Consider the following 19,130-nt stretch of genomic DNA (forward strand, 5'->3'; position numbering starts at 1 on the left):
TTTTTTTTAACTGTAAAGATTTAAATCAAGCATCTAAGTAGTTTTTTACATTTCTCTATATAGTAGATTATATAAAAGGTCACTTATGCCTGAGGATTTAGTTTCTTAACTAATTTATATCCAGGAAGTAATAAAAAGCTAGGTTTATATACCTTATAATTAGTGTATAATCCAAGAAAGGTCACTCATAAGTTATTCAAATGATCTTTGTTTAAATGAACATGCTATTTCCATCTGTTTTGTATACAAAAACTCTTCTACATTAGAACAAGCAAGGCTGTTTAGGTGTCCAGAGTGACACTGAAGGTGATAATCTTAGCTCTCTTGGTGGTAGGGAGAGTTGGTATACTTTGGTTCTAATGGATGGTTTTGGTTCATATATTTAGGAAAGTTTAGAAGTTGAAAATTCCTGAGTTCTAATCTTCATTCAAAAATTAGAGAAATGAAAAATCCCAGTCTTGTTTTACAAATCAGGTCTTTGTATTGTGTCTTATTTATTACTGGCTTGAAAATTAACTCCCTGTTTCATCCTTTGCCTCTTACCTAGTGATTTCCTAGTACCGGACTACTTAAACCAGGAGCAAGAAGAGACCCTTGTTCAGTATGATCTTGGAGAACACAGTTTTGAAAACAACTCCTCTGTCCAGATGCCTGTAATTTCACAGGTCTCCTCGACCCAGAATTGTGAAAGCACTTTTCCCTTGGGGTCTCTTGGTGGGCTGACAGAAAAAGAGGAGGAAATGCCAGGGCAGCCAAAGACCAGTGCTTGTGCCGAGGCAACCAGAGAGGAACCCCCAAAATCAGAGCTGTCTTCTGTAACTATTGAGTAATTTCATGGTTTGGCTTCATTTTTGATTTTTGGAAAGTGCCTGTGCTTGGTCTTGTACATTTGAATTTAATTTAACTTTTTAAGAAAAAAAGGGTTTGGGAAAGAATTTCCCTTTTTACTTTGTAAGTTCTGCAACTGATGTTTTATTTTTCATGACTGAGAGATTGCTTCTGTAAGTGCACAGTAACATGGTGTTGAAATATAATAGAAACCTTGAGACTTAAGGAGAACCAGCTGACTTAAAACTGGTATCAGTTTCCTCTTCCATTATCAGGAGTAGGCTAACAACAGATCACTAGGTCAAGAAGAAATCAGATGATTATTGACCTTCCTGAAATGAAAGCGTACACCAGAGACATATTACAGAACGAATCTGGCAGATGGCCTGAATAGATGTTTACTCCTATACACAGGATATTGTACAGTCTTTTGTAAAGCCTGTTGTTTTTGGAAGTATTTATGGTGAGCTTTCTTAAAAATTATTAGGGTATATACTTCTGAAATCCCACGTGTTTTGTGTTTTTTTTTTTTTTTTAAGCTTTGTCACTATAGTTTTTCATGGTGAAAATTTGGTATTGGGGTAGGTATTCCCTGTACCTTTGTAGTACCACTCCTCCAAATAATCTTTCTTCTGTGAAAGAAGGCGAAGAACCATGGTTAAGGATAGTCAACTTGTGTGAAATGACCAGGAACAGAGAATATAGTGTGTGAATCGGCTTCATAGGAACTCTTTCATACTGCTTTTCTGGATAAAATTACTGTTTACCTGGTCTTTGAATGTTAATGCCTGGCTAATTGGGTCATTGCCTAAATCAGTTTTCTCTTGCCTATACTTGGCATGATCCCATGAAAAGGAGATATACTGGAGATGTTCTATATTTTATACATAGGTTTGTGTATTGTTGAGGATGTTTTTATTCTGCTGTTTTGGACAAAATAAAGAATTCTCTGTTAAGGCTATATTCTTAACCCAACTGCGATTGTTTACAAAATACCCATATGACAGTGATAAATTGTCCTTATTCCAAAATATTTTAAGACATTGCCAAATGTCATATTAAAAGCAGTTAGGATAGTTTTTACGCAATGTAAGCAATAATGTAGAAGTAGAGGAGAGTCTATAAAATGATGATCTATGACTCAAATCTATTTGGGGAAAAAAAGGATTGTTAAGACTAAAGAAAAACTAAAAACCTTAAATTAATGACTATTACCTCTTGCTGCTAAAAAAGAAAAGAAAAGAAAGAAACTTCGTGGTTTATAGTTGAAACATATATGATACTCTAGACTGGAATATACATTTTTACCTGGTGCCATTAAAGCATCACTGACCTTGATCCTAAATATTCATGAGTCCATGAACAATGATCTTTTGAGTAACTCTTTTTTTCTATGTATGTACCCAAAGTTTAATAATTATGAAAACACCTGATTAGGTTAGAAAAAGAAAATACAGTTTCTTATTCAAAACACAAGATCTCAGTTTTGTCTGGGTGCTAGTCGTTAATAATAAAATTTTTCTAAGTTATAGTGATTTGTTTCATTTTTTTATTAATTGGCTAATTCTGTAACTTCTTTTATCCCCTACAAATGTAAAGGAAGGGAAAGTGAACTCATTGAAGATTTTTTTTAGGCTAATGTTCTTTCTGTCTGTTTGAATATTCTGCTATTTTTAACTTGTTTCCAACTCCTTTTCTCACTCATGAACCTGTTGTTTCCTCTTCGCTCCCAAACATAGGTATAGTACCTTCAGGAAAATCAACATACACAGATTATGATGGCCTCCCATTATATATGCTTCTTTACTAATAGGTTGAATTACTTTCTTCAACAGACTGTGATACTAATAGCGGTACTGCTGTGTCTCAACTGGAAAGGTCAGGAATTTTTATTTTTAATGTAATATAGATCCTTTGGAAACTGTTATGCCTACCAGTAGATAAATCTCAAAAGTTAATTTTAAAATCTTAATGGAGAAAACAAAGAATCGGTAAAATTATGACCAGGAGTCATTGTTGCCCTCAGTTCTAAGAGTTATTTTTTTAAAAAAGAAGAAGAAGGAAGGAAGAAAAGGAGGAAAGAAATAGGGTTAATGAGAAGAAATATATCAGAACCATTTGGAGATTTGTGGGTTGAAAGTGTTTTAGCACACCCCCGTCCTGAGAATTTTGTATTAAGAGAGTCCTACACAGTTTTGGCAGCTCTGAGGTGTTCTGTGTTCTCAGAATGTAGGATTGACCACCATCACTGGCTATTTTTTCCCAAATGGAAACTTTAGATTTTCATTGGTATTTACAAATTATACAGATTTCCAAGTTTTATGAAACGTTTGAATCTACTGTGAAAATGCCGATTGTTGGTTGTCTGCTCCCCAAATCTTATCAATACAGGTAACTAACTAGTACTTAACGTGATATAAAGAGTCCTTTTTTTCTATTTCAGTGAGGCTCTACATTTTTCTTGATACACAGTTTAAGGATACTTAGCTTATGGATCTGTTTTAGGAAACTAAGCTATGAGGGATAATTGTATATAGTGCTATTTAGATTTATTTAAAATTCCTCTAAGAGAAGGATGCCTGGATATATAATTTTTACCAGAATATATGGAAAACATTGCAGAGATGAAAGCCAGTTATATTATCTCATCCATTAGAAATTACCAGTATAACTAAACATAAAAAAAATTCCAGTTTAGAATACTTTAGCATAGCTATCTTTCTGAAAGGCCCAAGGAGGGGTAACTTTGTTAAAGGGCTTAAATTTTAGGATGCAAGATAAATTGCCTTTTTAAACCAAGTATTTTATATAAGAAAAGCATTTATTTTTCATTTTAAAGCTACCAAATAGGTATGATATACATACTTTAGAAATGAGCAAAGATATTTGCTGTGATACTGGATATTACAGCTCCTGCAGTCATTCTTTCCATTTTTAAGGGTGTATTCTAACAGTGGAAGCATCTAGCATGTCAGTGATTGTACTAATTCAGAAACGAAAGCATTAATACTTGTTTTCATTTTTTTGAATTTTAAGTTCGAGAAAGGGATGCAGATGGAGGTTATCACCCACAAATGTATTTAAATGGATATTTCTTACTTTGAATTTAAAGTAACCTTCTTCATTTTCATTTTAAATAATTAGTTATATATTTAGTTACATTGCCAGTTTTTAAAGTTCTCACTTTCAGTGAGGCAAAAGTGTACTAAAATGTTTAAATAGCTTCATTCATTCTTACATTTTAACATTTCAGCAACCATTCTGGCTTACAGAACTTACATTCTGGTTCCATGTTATGACACATGCCCTTCGGTTTTCAAAACAAAAAAACTTCCATTTTGTTAAAATATGTTACCAAGTGGAATGAACCAGCCAGCACATCTAATATACTTATCGTTGGTAACTCTGTTACCTTCTAACTACTGAGCCAGTCTCTCCAGATGTGTAAATGGTTCCCTGGGAGCCTTTGGAAGTTGTATTAAGTCTTTTCGGTCTTTTATTTTATCTCTTATTATTTTTTATTCTCATACTTAATCTAAATGGAGACGAGTTAACTAGCTTAGTGGCTTTTATTCTGAAGATTCTCAGATCATGGTTCAGTTTCTTTTAGCTTTGTAGCCCCTGAGAAATACATTACTTTATAAGGTAATGGCAGTTTGTACTAGTGTACCACATGGAGAGAATTATTCTTATTACTTGATGAATGAACAATCCTAAAATTATAATATTGTACCCGAAAGGGCTTTGAGATTTAAGGAATTGATGAAGAGAATTAAAACTTTTGTGTGTCACTTACTCTATTTTCACCTGTATTGAAAATGTGAAGCTCTGGAGTATACAACTAAGTGAGGGAGAATAGTTTTCTAGTTATTAATATTAATTGGGAGGGAAAAAACTAGTAAAGTTCACATCTGGAAGCGACCCAAATTTGCTAAAAGGTAGTAAATGTGGTTTTCAGTGTAAGTTATTGACATAAGATGATTTATTTATAATATATTTAGATTTTGAAAGTTACTGAGAGAACCATGTATACAAACAAGATTTTCTTTTCTAAATCAGTGGTACAGAATGGGGGGTGCTCAATTACATTAACCATGTCTATGAGGAATATTTATAGCTAAGCATACTCCTCCCAGGCTTTAGGCTCAAATCGTCAAAATTTAAGTTATTCCATATTTTGCCTATACCCTTTTTTATCTTTCAGTGTCATTTTTGCTTGACAACATGTTGGTGGCCATAGGGTATTTTTATTTGGAAGGTCCTCAGCAAGACTAATTTGCCAAAAGCAATAATGGTTCACATTAACAATGAAGTAGAGTTGAACCAATTTCCAGGTTCAACTAAGGAGCAGACAGTCTATGGGTATTTCATTTTTAGATTATAAATATGTTGAGATTTATTAATGGGGAGTTAAGCCTATGTCAGATTATGGGATGAAGACTCTTAGTGACATCATAGTTGTACTTTTTTTTTTAACTTCATACTTGACACAGTTAGATATTTCTACTACATCATAGTGATTATATTTTTATGATTAAAAAAAAGTAATAGTTCCATATCTTTACAAATAGTCTCTGCAGAGATGTCAGGAGATGATGTTACTGGCATCTCAATTTGGCAGTATCCAAAAATTGAGACTGCCTTCAAGTGTATATGCTACTTCGGTTATATAGCTCCCTCTGCATAGGGGCCAGGCCAGTTCCAACTAATACCAAGGTTCTTATGTACATAATAGTTTTCGAAGAATTTAAGGGTTCAGACCATTGGTTGAAAACAAAAAACTTTAAAAAAAATTTTTTAAAGACTTAAAATTTTTAAATTTCCGTTTGAAGTGCCTGGTTTATAAAATCTGATTCTTTGATGATTGCCTTTCTCTTTTAAACTGACTGATTTTGCTGAGTAAACTTAAAGCCGTAGGCTCAATTGTAATGATTTATTGGTAAAATTGCTGCTTGATGGTTTGAGGTTCTACAGTGTTGTGACTTTTATTAAATAGTCCCTGTTTTCCCAAATACCGGTCTAACCATAGCCAGATTTCATTATTCAATTAAACAGGTTTAAAAATCACCCTGTAAACGAATATTCAGGTTACCAAAGTACATCATCTGCTGAGGAAGGATCAATCTTCCCTACATTAAGAGGAGCCGTCATCTCCTCTAAACACATGCTGTTTCCTTGGTATTAGTGGAGGCTGTGTTCATTTAAAGATGGGAAGCCTTTCTTGCAGCTCCTAGAAACACCTGCTTTTTCTAGAAAGAACCTTTTCTATGATTAGGTTATAATTGTGTTTTCTCTAAGAGCTTTCTTTTATTTCAGTTATCAGTTTTCAAGTTGACAAATGCTATGTAAAGTCTCTCATACTGAGAGTGGTCCATTAAATTACTGAAAGTTACACTGCTGTTCATCTTTCAGGTGCCTGAAATGAATGCCATCAGGTGATCAGGAGTGAGATCATAAACTTTATTCATTTTCTTCCTTGTACAAAGTGATGGCTTCTAATGCTTATATTTCAAGATATTTTTTAAAAATACAACAGTCTCTTGTAGAGTAAAATTTGATTTCAATCCAGGTCCCAATAATATATTTGATTTTTCTGTTGTTGCTGGTGCCTCCTGTTGCATCAGATAGAGATTGCCTGCCTCCTTGTAGGGCACCCTTGTGGCACCTTATGTCCAATTGGAAGATAGTATATGGCTTCTTTGTGCCTCTGCTATCTTTTCAAAAGCCATTTTATAAAAATCCTAGGTAGCCTATTTTAATATTTAAATATATATATTTGTGAGAGATACTTTTAGAACAGACTTTTTTTTTTACTTTAAATTTCCTGTATTCCCATTTTTAAGAGTAAATGTAAACTTTCCAGGATTTGAACTTGTCTTTTTCCACAGCAGCATAATGAAAAGCCGATTTGAGACAATAGACCATAATTCAGTGATAGAAGAAATTAATGTCTGATTAAAGGAAACAGACGTGAAGGGAAAAAAATTGTTTTGATGTAACAGAAATCAGTTTTTAAATAAAATTGTTTTAGTTTCTGTAATTTTGTATTTGCTGCTATAGTAGCTCAATATTTTACAGAGCTAACATATAAATCTGGCTCCATTCAAAAACTGGAGTACTTTCTAGTACATCCAGCCTAGGAGGAAGGTGTGTATGTACCACAGTCTTCCAGATGGGTGACTGGTGGTCCTGTTTAGCTAATGAATGCATGCTTTAAAATTCACCTATAGCCCAACATCAAGGAAGTTTGGGAGAAACTTTTATCTTGCTAGTTACAGCATTATGATTCTTCTTGGGCAGTGGCATTTGGTGAAACCCTTGGGGGAGGGAAGGTGATGCTGGGGAAAAAATGTGAATTAAATTATGTGGAAGGGTGTTGTCACGTCTTCTACCCTCCTAGAACCAGTACAACTTTCTTACCTGTGACAGGCCCAAGTTCACCAGCTTTGTATCCAGTTATCATCTCCTTCAAGTTTGGCTTTACTTGGTTACAGTGGCCATAGCTAAGTTATTTGGCATGTTTGACTTTCAACAGTAACAAAAATGGTTTTGGATTTGTTTTGTTTCCTAAAAATGTATACAGTGTCAGAACTTCACATTTTATATACTAGTATCTGGCTATGAGTACTTTACAGGAACCATAGTTCTTGGTGACTACATACATATATATATTTTTGTGACTTTTTTGTATACTAAGTGCCGTTTCAATGTTACAATCATTTTTAGAGTTGTTGTAATCACTGTGAATATCATGTTTTTTCAAATATGTTCTGAGCCTATAGTGTTTGCTTTGTGAATATATGTGTATCGTATATATTCTGTATAGTTACATTGTACTGAAATATTAGCTTGTTTGATATAAGGAAAGTATGTATTGAGTACTTTTTGCTAGCCTGGTTGTTTAATCTTTTTTTAAAAGGTTTAAACTTTTTTAAAAACAAAAACTTTAAACCAGCCTTTATTACATGGTCACAAATAAAGTTGCAGTTAGACGGGATGGGCAGGGAAAAAAATAGTTTTGAGTGTCTTTGAATAGAAACATAAGACTAAGGTTTGTTTGGTTCCCCCCCCACCCCGACCCTTCATTAAAATATCTTATTAATGCTTTATGGAGTAAAACTTCCTGCTGTTGTTATTTACTGTTGGCTGGAAGGAAGAATTGGTGGTGCTGATCGAGGTCAAGTGGATAAGAAAAGTCATGAGACTAAGGCGCACCTTAAGTAAGCATCCACTGAGTTTGTACAGACTAGAGAGTGTTCTGCGAGTCAGCATACACATCAGCTTCCTGGGCAGGTAAGAAAAGAGCTGAAAGGGCAAGGAGTCCATGAACACCATCCCTAAAACGGAAAAGAATATGAAGGAGGCTAGTTGGAGAAAGTCATCAAATCCTAGAGCTGTTGGCCAGGTATCTTGTGCAGACCTGCTTTCCTGAGTGGTGGGTTATGTCTTGAGAAGTTGCCTTGAATCTTTCTGAGGCTATACTTCATTGATTAGAGAGACCTGTTGGGGTATTTCAATAATACCTTACAACCAAGGAGTAGAGAATGGTACTTACTGGGGGAAGGCAACTCATTGCCTAGGTGATGAGCCTGTGAGAGCCTGAAGGAAGGGCATTCTAACTACAGATGCACCTTGCTGTGGATTTTGACAATAAGTGGTCTATAGAGTGAGAGCAACCGCCAAAGGAGACTGTGCCCTGACCCCAAGCTACCAGCATCACTTAAGTTCAGGGAGGAAAAGCATAAATTTTTAAGAAGCATTTTCTATCATTCAGTGAGTGTGTTGAGTGTTTTGTTTTTTTGGTTTTTCTTGCAGTACGCAGGCCTCTTACTGCTGTGGCCTCTCCAGTCACAGAGCACACGCTCCGGACGCGCAGGCTCAGCGGCCGTGGCTCACGGGCCCAGCCGCTCCGCGGCATGTGGGATCTTCCCAGACCGGGGCACGAACCGGTGTCCCCTGCATTGGCAGGCGGACTCTCAACCACTGCACCACCAGGGAAGCCCTGTTGAGTGTTTTTAACAATGGTGTACCAAACCGTTCAAGGCCGGCAAACTGTGTTGGGGTCCTCAGTAGCTACCTCAGCCACAGGTGATCCATATAAATGCAGAACGTAGACTTTTAAGTACTCCTGCCTTACAGTTTGATTTGCATATGAATAACAGGCCAGAAAAATTCCTTTCAGAGAATGATACTAAAGGTAGTAAAGGAAGATGTGTGTCTGTCTCCTCGATGCATGGCACTGGGATACACAGTTGGGGCGTTCTTTTCTGAACAGAATGTTTGTTCTAAGTACTAAACTGAGAGATCTGCAAATGTACTGAGAGTTTAAATGGGGGGAACTTGCTCATAAACATCAAATCCCAAAATGTAATGTAATTCATTTTTCACATGGGTAAACTTTTATACAGATGGGAAAACTAAGATGGGGCATATAGTCAATCCAGAAAGAGCTTCCTCATCAGCAAAAGGATGAGAACCAGGGTTTGAACAGCCGTGGGGACGAAGGGAAAGCTGTTTTACTGTTGTTAAACTCTTGATTTGTTTTCTTGAATTCTTGTGCCAAAAATACTTGAAATTTTTATACCCACCCATTCTATAGATAAGCAAACAAGTCACTGCAGAGGCTATGGGCAGAGCTGTCTTTAGAGTCATTTTGTGGGGCGCCTCCATACAGTCCCACACCCTTCTTTCTACTGTTGCCTACTTTTTTCCACGGCTAACATTTCTGGGGGCCTTTGGCTGGAGTCTGAAAGACTGAATAAGTGAGTGAGTGCGTCTCATTGACCAGAGAACCTGAAAAGTTAGACAGGCTTAGCACCATACACATACACACACTCAGTAAAGGGCCAGCTACAAATGAATTACCTCTGATGATTCTTGCCATCTAGAGACCCTCTGTTGGGAAAGTTGCTTTAGAACATAAGAAAAGATCACAACCAAATAAAATTCCACTAGTCCACTTTAATTTAGGGGCTGAGGCAGATGTGCTCTCTTTGGCATTTCAGGCAGCAGTGGTAAATGTGGTAGGACCTGTGTGCATGATAACTTTTGTCCAGAAACAGAATTCTCTGTTGAATGCAAATGAGTCTACCTACAAGATTAGTAAAAACTCCTTTTCAGAGTGTTTTACAGTTTATAAAATGCTAGCACTGTGAGTGATTTGGTTTTCAAAAACCCAGTGACATAATAACAAATGTATGACCCACGCAGATAGGGCCCTTCCTACCCATTATAGAAAGGCAGTAGAGCCACCCTGAACTCCCTAGGCACCAACAGGGCTGCAACCCGAGAAGTCTTGAGTTGATACAGCGCTCAGCTCTCCCAGACCCAGCGATAGGAAGAAAACCCTGAAGCTTTGACCCCGCCAGTCCTAGCGTTGCGATTCTTTGGGGCACTAGCATTTTGGGAGACCCTTGAGGGAGGGTAACGCTGGCAGAAAGTGTGAGTTCGTTTATGCAGATGGGTGTTTTTGTCTTTTGTGCCAGGGCCTAGTTCTAAAGGAGAGTCAAGTTAACTTACTCTCCTGATGTGAAACAGTTACAGGTGACCTTGCTGTAAATATGTGAACTGGTCGTGTGCTTTTCTTTGTGTGATTTTACCTAAATATCACCTCTGGATTATCTTTCCCACCCCTGTTGGTAATATTTTCTGTCATTTTCTCCATCCCTGCTGCTGCTACTTAATTCAAGCCTCTGTTGTTTCTGGCCTAGAAACAAAAACAGCCCTCTCTCCAGTCCGGCCCCCTCTGGTCCATCCTTCCCGTTTCTGCTGGGTCATGTTTTAACCGGGCCACTGCCCTGCTTAAAGTCCGCCTCCCGCTCCCTGGGAAATCCGTCCCGGCCTGCTGTGCTTGGCTAGTTGTAGTTGGACTTTCACTACAAAGGTCAGGCTTCACCTCCTCTTGGAACCCGCCACTCAGTCCCCACTCCCGTCTACCTCCAGTTTTGGGGTGAAGGTCCCTCTCCCTAGCAGATTTTGTTTAGCTACACCAACCCACGTCTCAGTCACACTGTCTTGTAAAGCTACCTCCTGGGGCAGTTATGAGAATGGAATGATTATATGTAAAAGGCTTAGAACAGCAAGCACCTAGTATAGAGTAGCCACTTGAAAAGTCTTGTCTATTATAACTAGCGTGTCTCCCTCACCTGATTTATTTCTTGACATCAGGGACTGTGTCTTCTATTTGTATATTCGCTGTAGTGCCAGGCACATAGTAGAACTCAAAAAAATGTTGAAGGAATAATTGAATGTTGCCAGGAAATGGTCATAAGCTCACTTTACCAGAATGCTCAGAGGTACTCACCAGGGAACTTTAGGACAGAACACCGAGAAGCATGGCACCTGACAGTTTGCCTCAACTCCCACTTCAAGTCTAATCCTCAGAACAACTGCCGTCAGCCTGGCCACAATTTCTCCAGATTGTTCTCTGAAACACTGGTGCTGCCATTTCCCTCCCTTTAGTCCGGTTTACTCATCCATCAAGTCCATACCTAAGTTTCACTTCTTAAAGAAGCATTCCCAGAGCCTCCCACGCTGGGCTCTGACTTCCTGTTAGGTTCACGAGCATCCTGTGCTTTTATTACAATGGTGATTGATTATTTAAAAGCAGTTGGACTAAACTCCATTTGATTAAGTTCCATTCGGACAGGGCCATACCTGTCTCTTGTACCAAGGTGTCCCCAGGCCTGGGGTTGATTGAATGAAGTCTCTGACCCTAGGAGCTTATGGTTTCTGAAGTAAAGACTTACAGAAATAGAACGAATATGAAAATAACTGAGTACCATGAGGGAAACAGCAAAGCATGTCCTCTGCCAATTTGGAGGGAGAGACCTGGCTGGAGGGATCAGGGAGGCTACGTGGAGGAGGAACATTTGAGCTGGAATTTCCTTGTAAAGAGGTCTAGAAATTTGTACTGGCAGAAATGGGGGTGGGATGGCACTTAGGAAACAACACTGAGCACAAGAGGTGGAATGTCCAGGGAGTGGAAGTGGTTTGGTTTGCTGAGAGTTACAGTATCCCTGAAAAGAAAATGGGAGAAAATGTTAGAAAGCAGACTGGAACCAGATGAGGAGGCCTTTAAGAACTTGAACTGAATTTGGTAGGAAATAGAAAAGCATCACACATTTTGAGGCAGAGGGACAACTTAATCAGAGCTTGCTCTAGAAAGATTAAGAACAAGCATGAAGTAGATTAGAGGGAAGGCGCACAGACTGAACTGCGCTCACTGAGGAATTACTTAAGTAGTTCAGGGAAGAGCCCAGAGGAAGGTGCCGTGAGTGGCACTGGAGCAGGGGTCTGGGGAAGGGTTTGGTGAGAGCGTGGGGCTGGGATCTGAAGCATGTCTAGTCTCTGAACAGTGGACAATATCAGCTCTATTTCAGGCCCTCCAAGTGCTATTTACTTGATGTTGTCAAATTCTTAAGGGAACTCCCTTTGGTTTTGAGGGGGAACTCTGTGTCCTAGACAAAAATAGAGAAAGAGATAGGCAGAGTTCTGAGCCAGGTTCCAGAGCTGAGCCCAGAGTTAGGGTGAGGAGAGGTTTAGGAATAGTCGTGCAAGGAAGTTACTTAGCTGGGTGGCCCTTTCATAGCAAAGCCTGGCTTCTACTAAACCAGGTTGGTGGGGTTGAAATTTCCAAAGACATTTCTCACGTCCTGCTTTCCTCTGCTGCTTACATTCCTTCTATTTTCCTTCAACAGACACTGAGTGTCTGCCACACGAGACACTTCCAGGCACTGCAAGCACAGCATGGAACGGAACAACAGAAACCTTGCCCTCGTGGGGTTCATCATCTGGGTGGAGGGGAAGGGGTTTGGCCAACACTGAAGGTAAAGTGTGGGGGTGGGTAAGGGAGCAGTTTGATGGCCAAGGTGAGAGGATGGCCAGTAAGCCAGGTCCAAGCAGGTGAGGGTCCACACACAAGGTCAAGGGCGCTACCAGGCATGTTCAGGAGGGAGGCTGGGCTCCCCACCCACTCCTCTGTGGGAAGAAGCCAGAGCAGAACAGGATGTGCCTGGAGATTAAAAAGGGACATAGACTGAGCATGGAGGATGGAGGAAGTTTGTTTCCACGTGTAACATCTTTTCCTGGACAAACTCAGAAGAAGTCTATTTCCCCAACACAGGCCAAGGAACAGGTGCTCTAAGTTAGAAACTGAGCTTAAAGGCTGGATACCGGCAGCAGCTGTAGATTTAACTTTTTAACGCAGCTCGTTGTATGTATCCAGATTTTTGGCTTCTAAGTTCAAGGTGCTGTTTAAGAGACCTGCGTGTATCAAATACCCAGACACATCCTTTCCTACAGGGGGATTGACTCTCACAGGCTCCTACGTACACGGAGCCCAGAGATGAGGTGTAGGCTGCCAGCGTGTAATCTCCATTGACATAGGAAACATGAAGTGGCTTTTGGAAGACGGTTGCTCTTCCCCAAGAACCTCCTGACGTGAGGAGATACGCATAACTGCCCTGGAAAGTTTTATCAAGTGCCTTTTGAAGAGGTACAGCAAGGAAGGCCTAGGGAAAGGATGAGATTTAAACGGGGAAATGTGCATATGCGTGGAAAAACCAAGCACCGATTCATCCAGTGCTGCCCAGCACGTGCCAGGTACATCCATGCATAATTTCTACCCAGAACAGGGGTTCCACAGCTCCCGCGGCCTCCCAGGTACGACCGTGTGACACCAGTGAGAATTCAGATCCACTGTCCAACGTGGCAGGGCCTTCCATGTGGTCCCAGGAGAGAGGGACTGGTACAGATTAGCTTTGGGGAAGGTCTAGCTTTGCCTTGCACGTTTTAAGTGCCATGAAACATTGATGTGTACACGCATACATACAAACACACACACGAGGAGTAGGGGCAAGGGAAGAAGGGAGGCTTCCGTTTCAGTCAGGGTCCATCTGCAGTTCCGGTCTCCCCATATCAGGAGTCCTGCCCGCCCAGCACCTCCTCCCTGGGGCTGCTACCAGGCCCGCCCTCTGGGGGCCCTGGGCCTGCACCCCTGAAACAATGGTACCAGAAGCTCTTCTGTGCCCCACCCCTCGCTGTCAGCAACAGCCGCCATCCCAGAGCCAAACAGTTGGAGCCCCTTATTTGCCTCTGTTGACAGGCACCAGGTGTAAAAGGTTTTTCCCGTTTGCTGAATCCCTTCCCACCTGGACTCTCCCAGTCACTGGGGGTTTTTTGTTTGGTTTTAATTTTTTGGCCACGCCGAGTGGCATGCAGGATCTTAGTTCCCCGGCCAGGGTTTGAACCCGCACCCACCATAATGGAAGCGCGGAGTCTTAAGCAGTGGACCGCCAGAGAAGTCCCTCAGTCACTGGTTTACCCCAGCTCTCGTGTGCGTCAGTGGATTTTCCGGCTCCTCTCCCATCGTAAAGTGTAGGTTGGAGGGGTGAGCAGAGCCAAGAGCAAAGGAAAAACCCAGCAGTTCGTTCTGCCCAGCAACCCCCAGGCTCCAGTGGGAACCAGATACCTCCTCGGGGCTCAGCCCACAGCATGGTCCTCAGCGCCCGCGTGCCTGCACCTCGGACCGGGGTTGGGGGGGGCTCTCTCTGCTTCCCCACACGTCACTCCAAGTACGTTACATAAGAAGCATAATCTGTTTTCAGTGTAGACGTGGAAGGTTGGTCCTTGCTTCCCAGAAGTTACCCATAACGAAGTCCCATGAGTAATAAGTAGAAAATAGGGGTTTTCTAATCCCAAGGAGGATGAGAAGCATGTGGGGAGGCCAGGGCTGAATGTAATTCAGACTCAGTCCAAGATAATGTTAATCTAGGGTGACAGGAACATGTGGTAACAAATATGCTTAAGACCTTTCCAGGGCCAAAACCTCACCTTTTAGTAGCTGCACACGGGTGAGGTTTTCATGAAACCCTCAGCTCTGCCGCCTGCCTTTTGAAGGCTCTTTCCCTCCTGTGACTGACGCACAGGACAGGAGCGTGTGTGGGCTCATGAGCCGCTTACCTTCCCAGCCTCGCTTTCCTCCTGCCCACCCCCATGCCCGAGCCTGGCAACACGGTGAGAGGTCAGTCAGTGAGGAGGGACGAATACACAGCCTGGAAATGGGTCCATAATAATGGCAGTCTGTCCTGTCACAGATGAAAAACAGGTGTAACACGAACCTCAATACGCTTCCTACCTTTCACTTTCACTCTCAGTGATGGGAGAAACACCTGATTATGAGCTGCTCGTGGGGGAGTGAAGCTCTTCATCAGCTTCCCTAGTCCGTGAAAACGGCATCAGTGAGGAAAGCCGGACGGGGATCAGTGTTGACCTTGGAGACGTGGAACGTTTCCAGGTACATTAAGTGGGAGGAAACCCACATTCTGGAAAAGGTGACCCGAGGAGTTTCTGGGGGCCCTCTATCCCTCCCCCCGACCCCAAGAAGAGAGGAAAGAGGACGCTCAGTCCCCCTGGCCGTGACCATGACGCCCGAGTTCCTGGGCCTCCCATAAACCTGCTCCAGCCGAGGAGTCTGCCAAGGACGCCCGCGTGATGCCAGCCCTGAACGCGCTCCAGAGTCACGTAAGCGAGCCCTGCTGCACTTACGGAGCTGGCCGTCCAGCGCCTGCCAGCCTCTCCAGGACGGTGAGTTTCCCATGGTGGCCACTGCCCATGAAGTTCGCACTCTGGGGTGAGGGGTCGGGAAGAGGAAAGGCAGCACAGCCACTGGAGAGCCGCCTTCACAGTGGGCCCAGACGCGGTGTTTCCACGCTTGGGAACACAGGGTTCCACATCTGGGCTTTGCCAAGACTCACCATGAACTGGGTGGGAGGAGGTCGTGGAGACTGGCGGGCCACCCACACCTTTCTTCCAGACCGGCTGCTTCAGCGGCTGTGCCTATGGCGTGCAGGGCGTGAGCGCCCCCTACTGCTCTCACCTAGAATGATCCCCAGGGCAGGGACTCGAAAGAATCTTTGCCTTTAAGCCAAGCTTACAAAATATTTATTAAACCTAATTAAAAGGCTTTTGTTTAAAATAAATACCCAGCGAAACAGTTCAAACTGTTAACCACTCGTTTATTTTTCAAAAGCCTTTGAACTAGAACAAAATGGATTGTCTTTTCAGCTCCGGTTGCGACATTCCCCCAGGTCCCAGTGAAAGTCCTTGTCATTGGTGACCCAGAAACATTTCTGTCACCCCACCCAGGCTCATTCTGTGGCTCCTTCTTTGGGACTGGAGAAATCTGAGGAAGGGGATTTCCCTGGACGCAGCAGGACCCCACAGGCCTTCTGTCAGTCCTCCTTTTCCAGTCACTTCTCCAAGCCCAGGTGCCCCCATCACTTTGGGCCTCTGTTCCTTTTGCTTCGGCTTCCCCCAAGGCCAGCCAGCATTCAGCAGACATGAATGGCTCAAGGGAGGAAGCTGAGGGCAGAAGTGACCCTTCTGAGTCACAGGTCAGAGCACGTTGTCCAGCTGCCCACAGCCAAGACCTCAAGGAAACGTTCTGTCCCTCCATTCCCCACTAGCCCTAGGTGGAGGAATAAGAGAAAGCAGATGGTTTGGCCCCTGAGAAAGGGAAATGCCCAGGGGCTGCCGGGGGTAGTAGCCAAGGAAATAGGAACGGGAAAGATTTTGAGACGCTGAAGGAGCCCTTTCAGAGCCCCGCTAGTTCATTTTGGCCTTTTCCACGTGTGCCTAAGCCACGGAGCTGATCGCCTGGCAAGAGGCCCTGGATCCTCCAGGCTTCAGGTTGGGGGTGCCCTGCCTCTGGAAGGCAGTCCAGGACTTAACTGCACGGGCTTTGGAGTCCAGCGGCTGGGTTTGCATCCTTCCTCTTCTCTTTCTGAGGAACCTTGAGCGAGATGCTGTGGGGAGGATGCAGTGATGTGATGCACACGAGGCACTCGGCACGCACTGCCCCGTTACTGACACTTCGTAGATATCACTGGAGCAGCTGAGCTGCCGGACCCTCCCCAGCGAGGACAGCGGCGGGACAGACATGTCGGCAGGGTAGGTGTGCATAGCAGGTTCCTACCTACCCGACCTCCAAAGCTTCTTTCCAGCTGTGAGGTTGAATGGAGGTGTCCTTCCAGTTCTAAAAGGGCAGCCCTCAGGCAGCAGTTACCCCACTGAGCAACTGGAGGGTCACAGAGGCCCGGGGAGGCAAGTGGCCAGGCCCTGTGACCTCACACCTCCTGGGAATGTGAACTCCCTCCCACCCACCAAGGGCCCCCGACGGGCTCCAGGACCTGCTTCCCAGCGTCTGCAAGGCCAGGCCCGACGAGCCTGAAGCAGCCCTCATCCTACAACCGCCCTGTTCCCAAGTCACAAAGGGCGCAGGGCGACCCTCGGCAAAAGCCTGTCGAATCCATGACTTCTTTCCTCATCCTTTCTTCTGGCTGGTATAAATAAGCCAGTTTTTAACCGTGTTTTTGCAAGGGTCATGTGTTCCAAACATAGATTTCAATTTTTTCTAGTCTGTTTCTACACATTTTTCTTGTCCTTTTAAGTATTTGGACAGTACCTAGGTTATGAAATTCAAAGAGGTATCTGATGCCCTGTTTCCTTCGGAGCTGTTGTCTGACAGAGAGAGAGAGAGAGAGAGAGAGAAGGAGGGAGAGGGAGAGGGAAGGAGAGAGCTCCCCTACCCTCCTCTCGGGACCTGGTCCTTCTCCTGTCCCCCAGCCCTCCCACACACACACCGTGTACTTGCAGCTCTTTGGAAAAAGAACACGGGCTAAGGGTGGAAGAGTTTTCTTTTCGAGTTAAACAAGTCTGTATGAAGTTCCAGAAGAGAGGTCTGGCAGGGAGACTGAGTTATTCCTGACCACAGGGGCGTGGGCAGGGAAAATCGTGATAACCTCAGGGTGAAGGAAGCGTGTGGTGGAGGAAAGCACAGAGCCAAGGGGAAGGGCAAGCTAAGTTTGCACCCCAGGAAAATACACAGCCCTCCCGCTGGAAGATTCTGAGGCAGCGGAACAACCAGACAATGGAGTTGATTCCACCTCGCCTGGAAACAGCTGTGGACCCTGACTTTTTAGAAACAACTGGAGATGAGGGGAAAAGGCAGAAAAACAGCCTCGGAGCTGCAGGTGCAGGGCGATGGCACAGGAGCGCGCAGCCCTCTGGAGAAGAAAAGGGGGAAACAGATAATGAAATGAACTGAAATCCGAAGAGCTGGGGTTTCTTCACCAAAATACAGTCATCACTGTAGGCATATCAGACCAGAAGCAATCAGCGCGTCGTGCAAGTGCTGATCTGAGAGTCAAGGGCTGCTTTCCTCAGCATCTCTCTTGCGGGGAGCAGGGGCGTGGGGGGCGAGGACAGCCAGAACATAAAGGGAATCTGGACCCAGGCCCCCCTCACGCTCGGCTGGCACCCAGGTCCCCCTTGCTCCCCCTTTTCCTGTTGTGCCAGAGGCGGCTCCCTCTCCTCAGGGAGGAGCCTGTCCACGCCCAGGCCTAGAGGAAGCACCACTTGCTCAAAGCCCCTCTGACGTCTTCACTCCCCGCTGTCAATGCCGTGTTTGTCACCTTGTGGAAGAACGGTTGGAACGATCTTCTAGGTCAACCCGAAGACGTAAAAGCAGGTGATAAATGTTCATATTCCTGCTTGGGGGCCTGCTCTCATCATCTGAGTGGTATTTGGTGGCTTTCCAAGCTCTGTTCCAGATTGCCACCCTGAGGAACCCCAGCCTGGTGACCTGAAAGCAGTTGCCCGGACCCCCTTCCAACAGACACTTCCCCCTTCCCTCGGCCCATCACCCTTACCGGACGAGTTGAAATGGCACGAGGGCTGATGCAAACCCCCCCACGCTTTGGGCCAGGTGGACCCCAGGGACCCAATAAACAGCGGCATCCCACCTGGGCTGGCAAAGCAGATGGAGAACGAGTGCACTGCCCACCTGGAGCAAACCCCTCACCTGGAAAATAGCTCTCACGGCAGGGAGGCCTCGTGACCAGGTCTGTTGGAGTTCCCCAAAGCAAGGGGGACTCGAGCCTAGGGGCTGGCCCACAGGGTCTCTGAGAACGTGGCCCCTTCATTCTACCCGCGAGAAGTTCCTTCCCTCGTGAAACGACGGTGTGTGAGTAACAGAGTCTATGGGGGACAGAGCCTAGGTGCCCGGGTCCTAGGAGACTAGATTGGGACCTTGGGCGGTTACTTACACTCTTGGCGCCGTGGTTTTCTGTTGTAAAGTGGGAACGACCATAGGGCTGTTGTGAGGTTTACATCAGACAAGTAAGGTGGCTCTTTCATTAGATGGTAGGTATGTTGGAGCTTCAGTGTTCCAAGAAACTCAAGTCTGAGAAACACCAGCTTTAAGGTCCAATCTCCCTTACGTGTGGCTGCAGGTGTGCAAA

At 43.8% G+C, this 19,130-nt stretch overlaps 1 protein-coding gene across 6 annotated transcripts in view; it reads left to right on the forward strand.

The window, feature by feature from the left end:
* Window positions 1-8,790, forward strand: part of ZBTB44 (zinc finger and BTB domain containing 44) — a 70,987-nt gene extending 62,197 nt beyond the window's left edge. For 4 of the 6 annotated variants that reach the window (XM_060017659.2, XM_060017654.1, XM_060017655.2 and 1 more), the window contains one exon: window positions 548-7,937. In XM_060017659.2, the coding sequence (XP_059873642.1) occupies window positions 548-830 (283 nt within the window). In that variant the 3' untranslated portion in view covers window positions 831-7,937. Of the gene's footprint in view, window positions 1-547; window positions 7,938-8,643 lie in introns of those variants that run through there. The other 2 variants (XR_009520338.1, XM_060017658.1) reach the window with 2 other exon arrangements.
* Window positions 8,791-19,130: the final 10,340 nt, after the last annotated feature.

This window comes from Delphinus delphis, chromosome 8, assembly GCF_949987515.2.
Source record: "Delphinus delphis chromosome 8, mDelDel1.2, whole genome shotgun sequence".
NCBI lineage: Eukaryota > Metazoa > Chordata > Mammalia > Artiodactyla > Delphinidae > Delphinus > Delphinus delphis.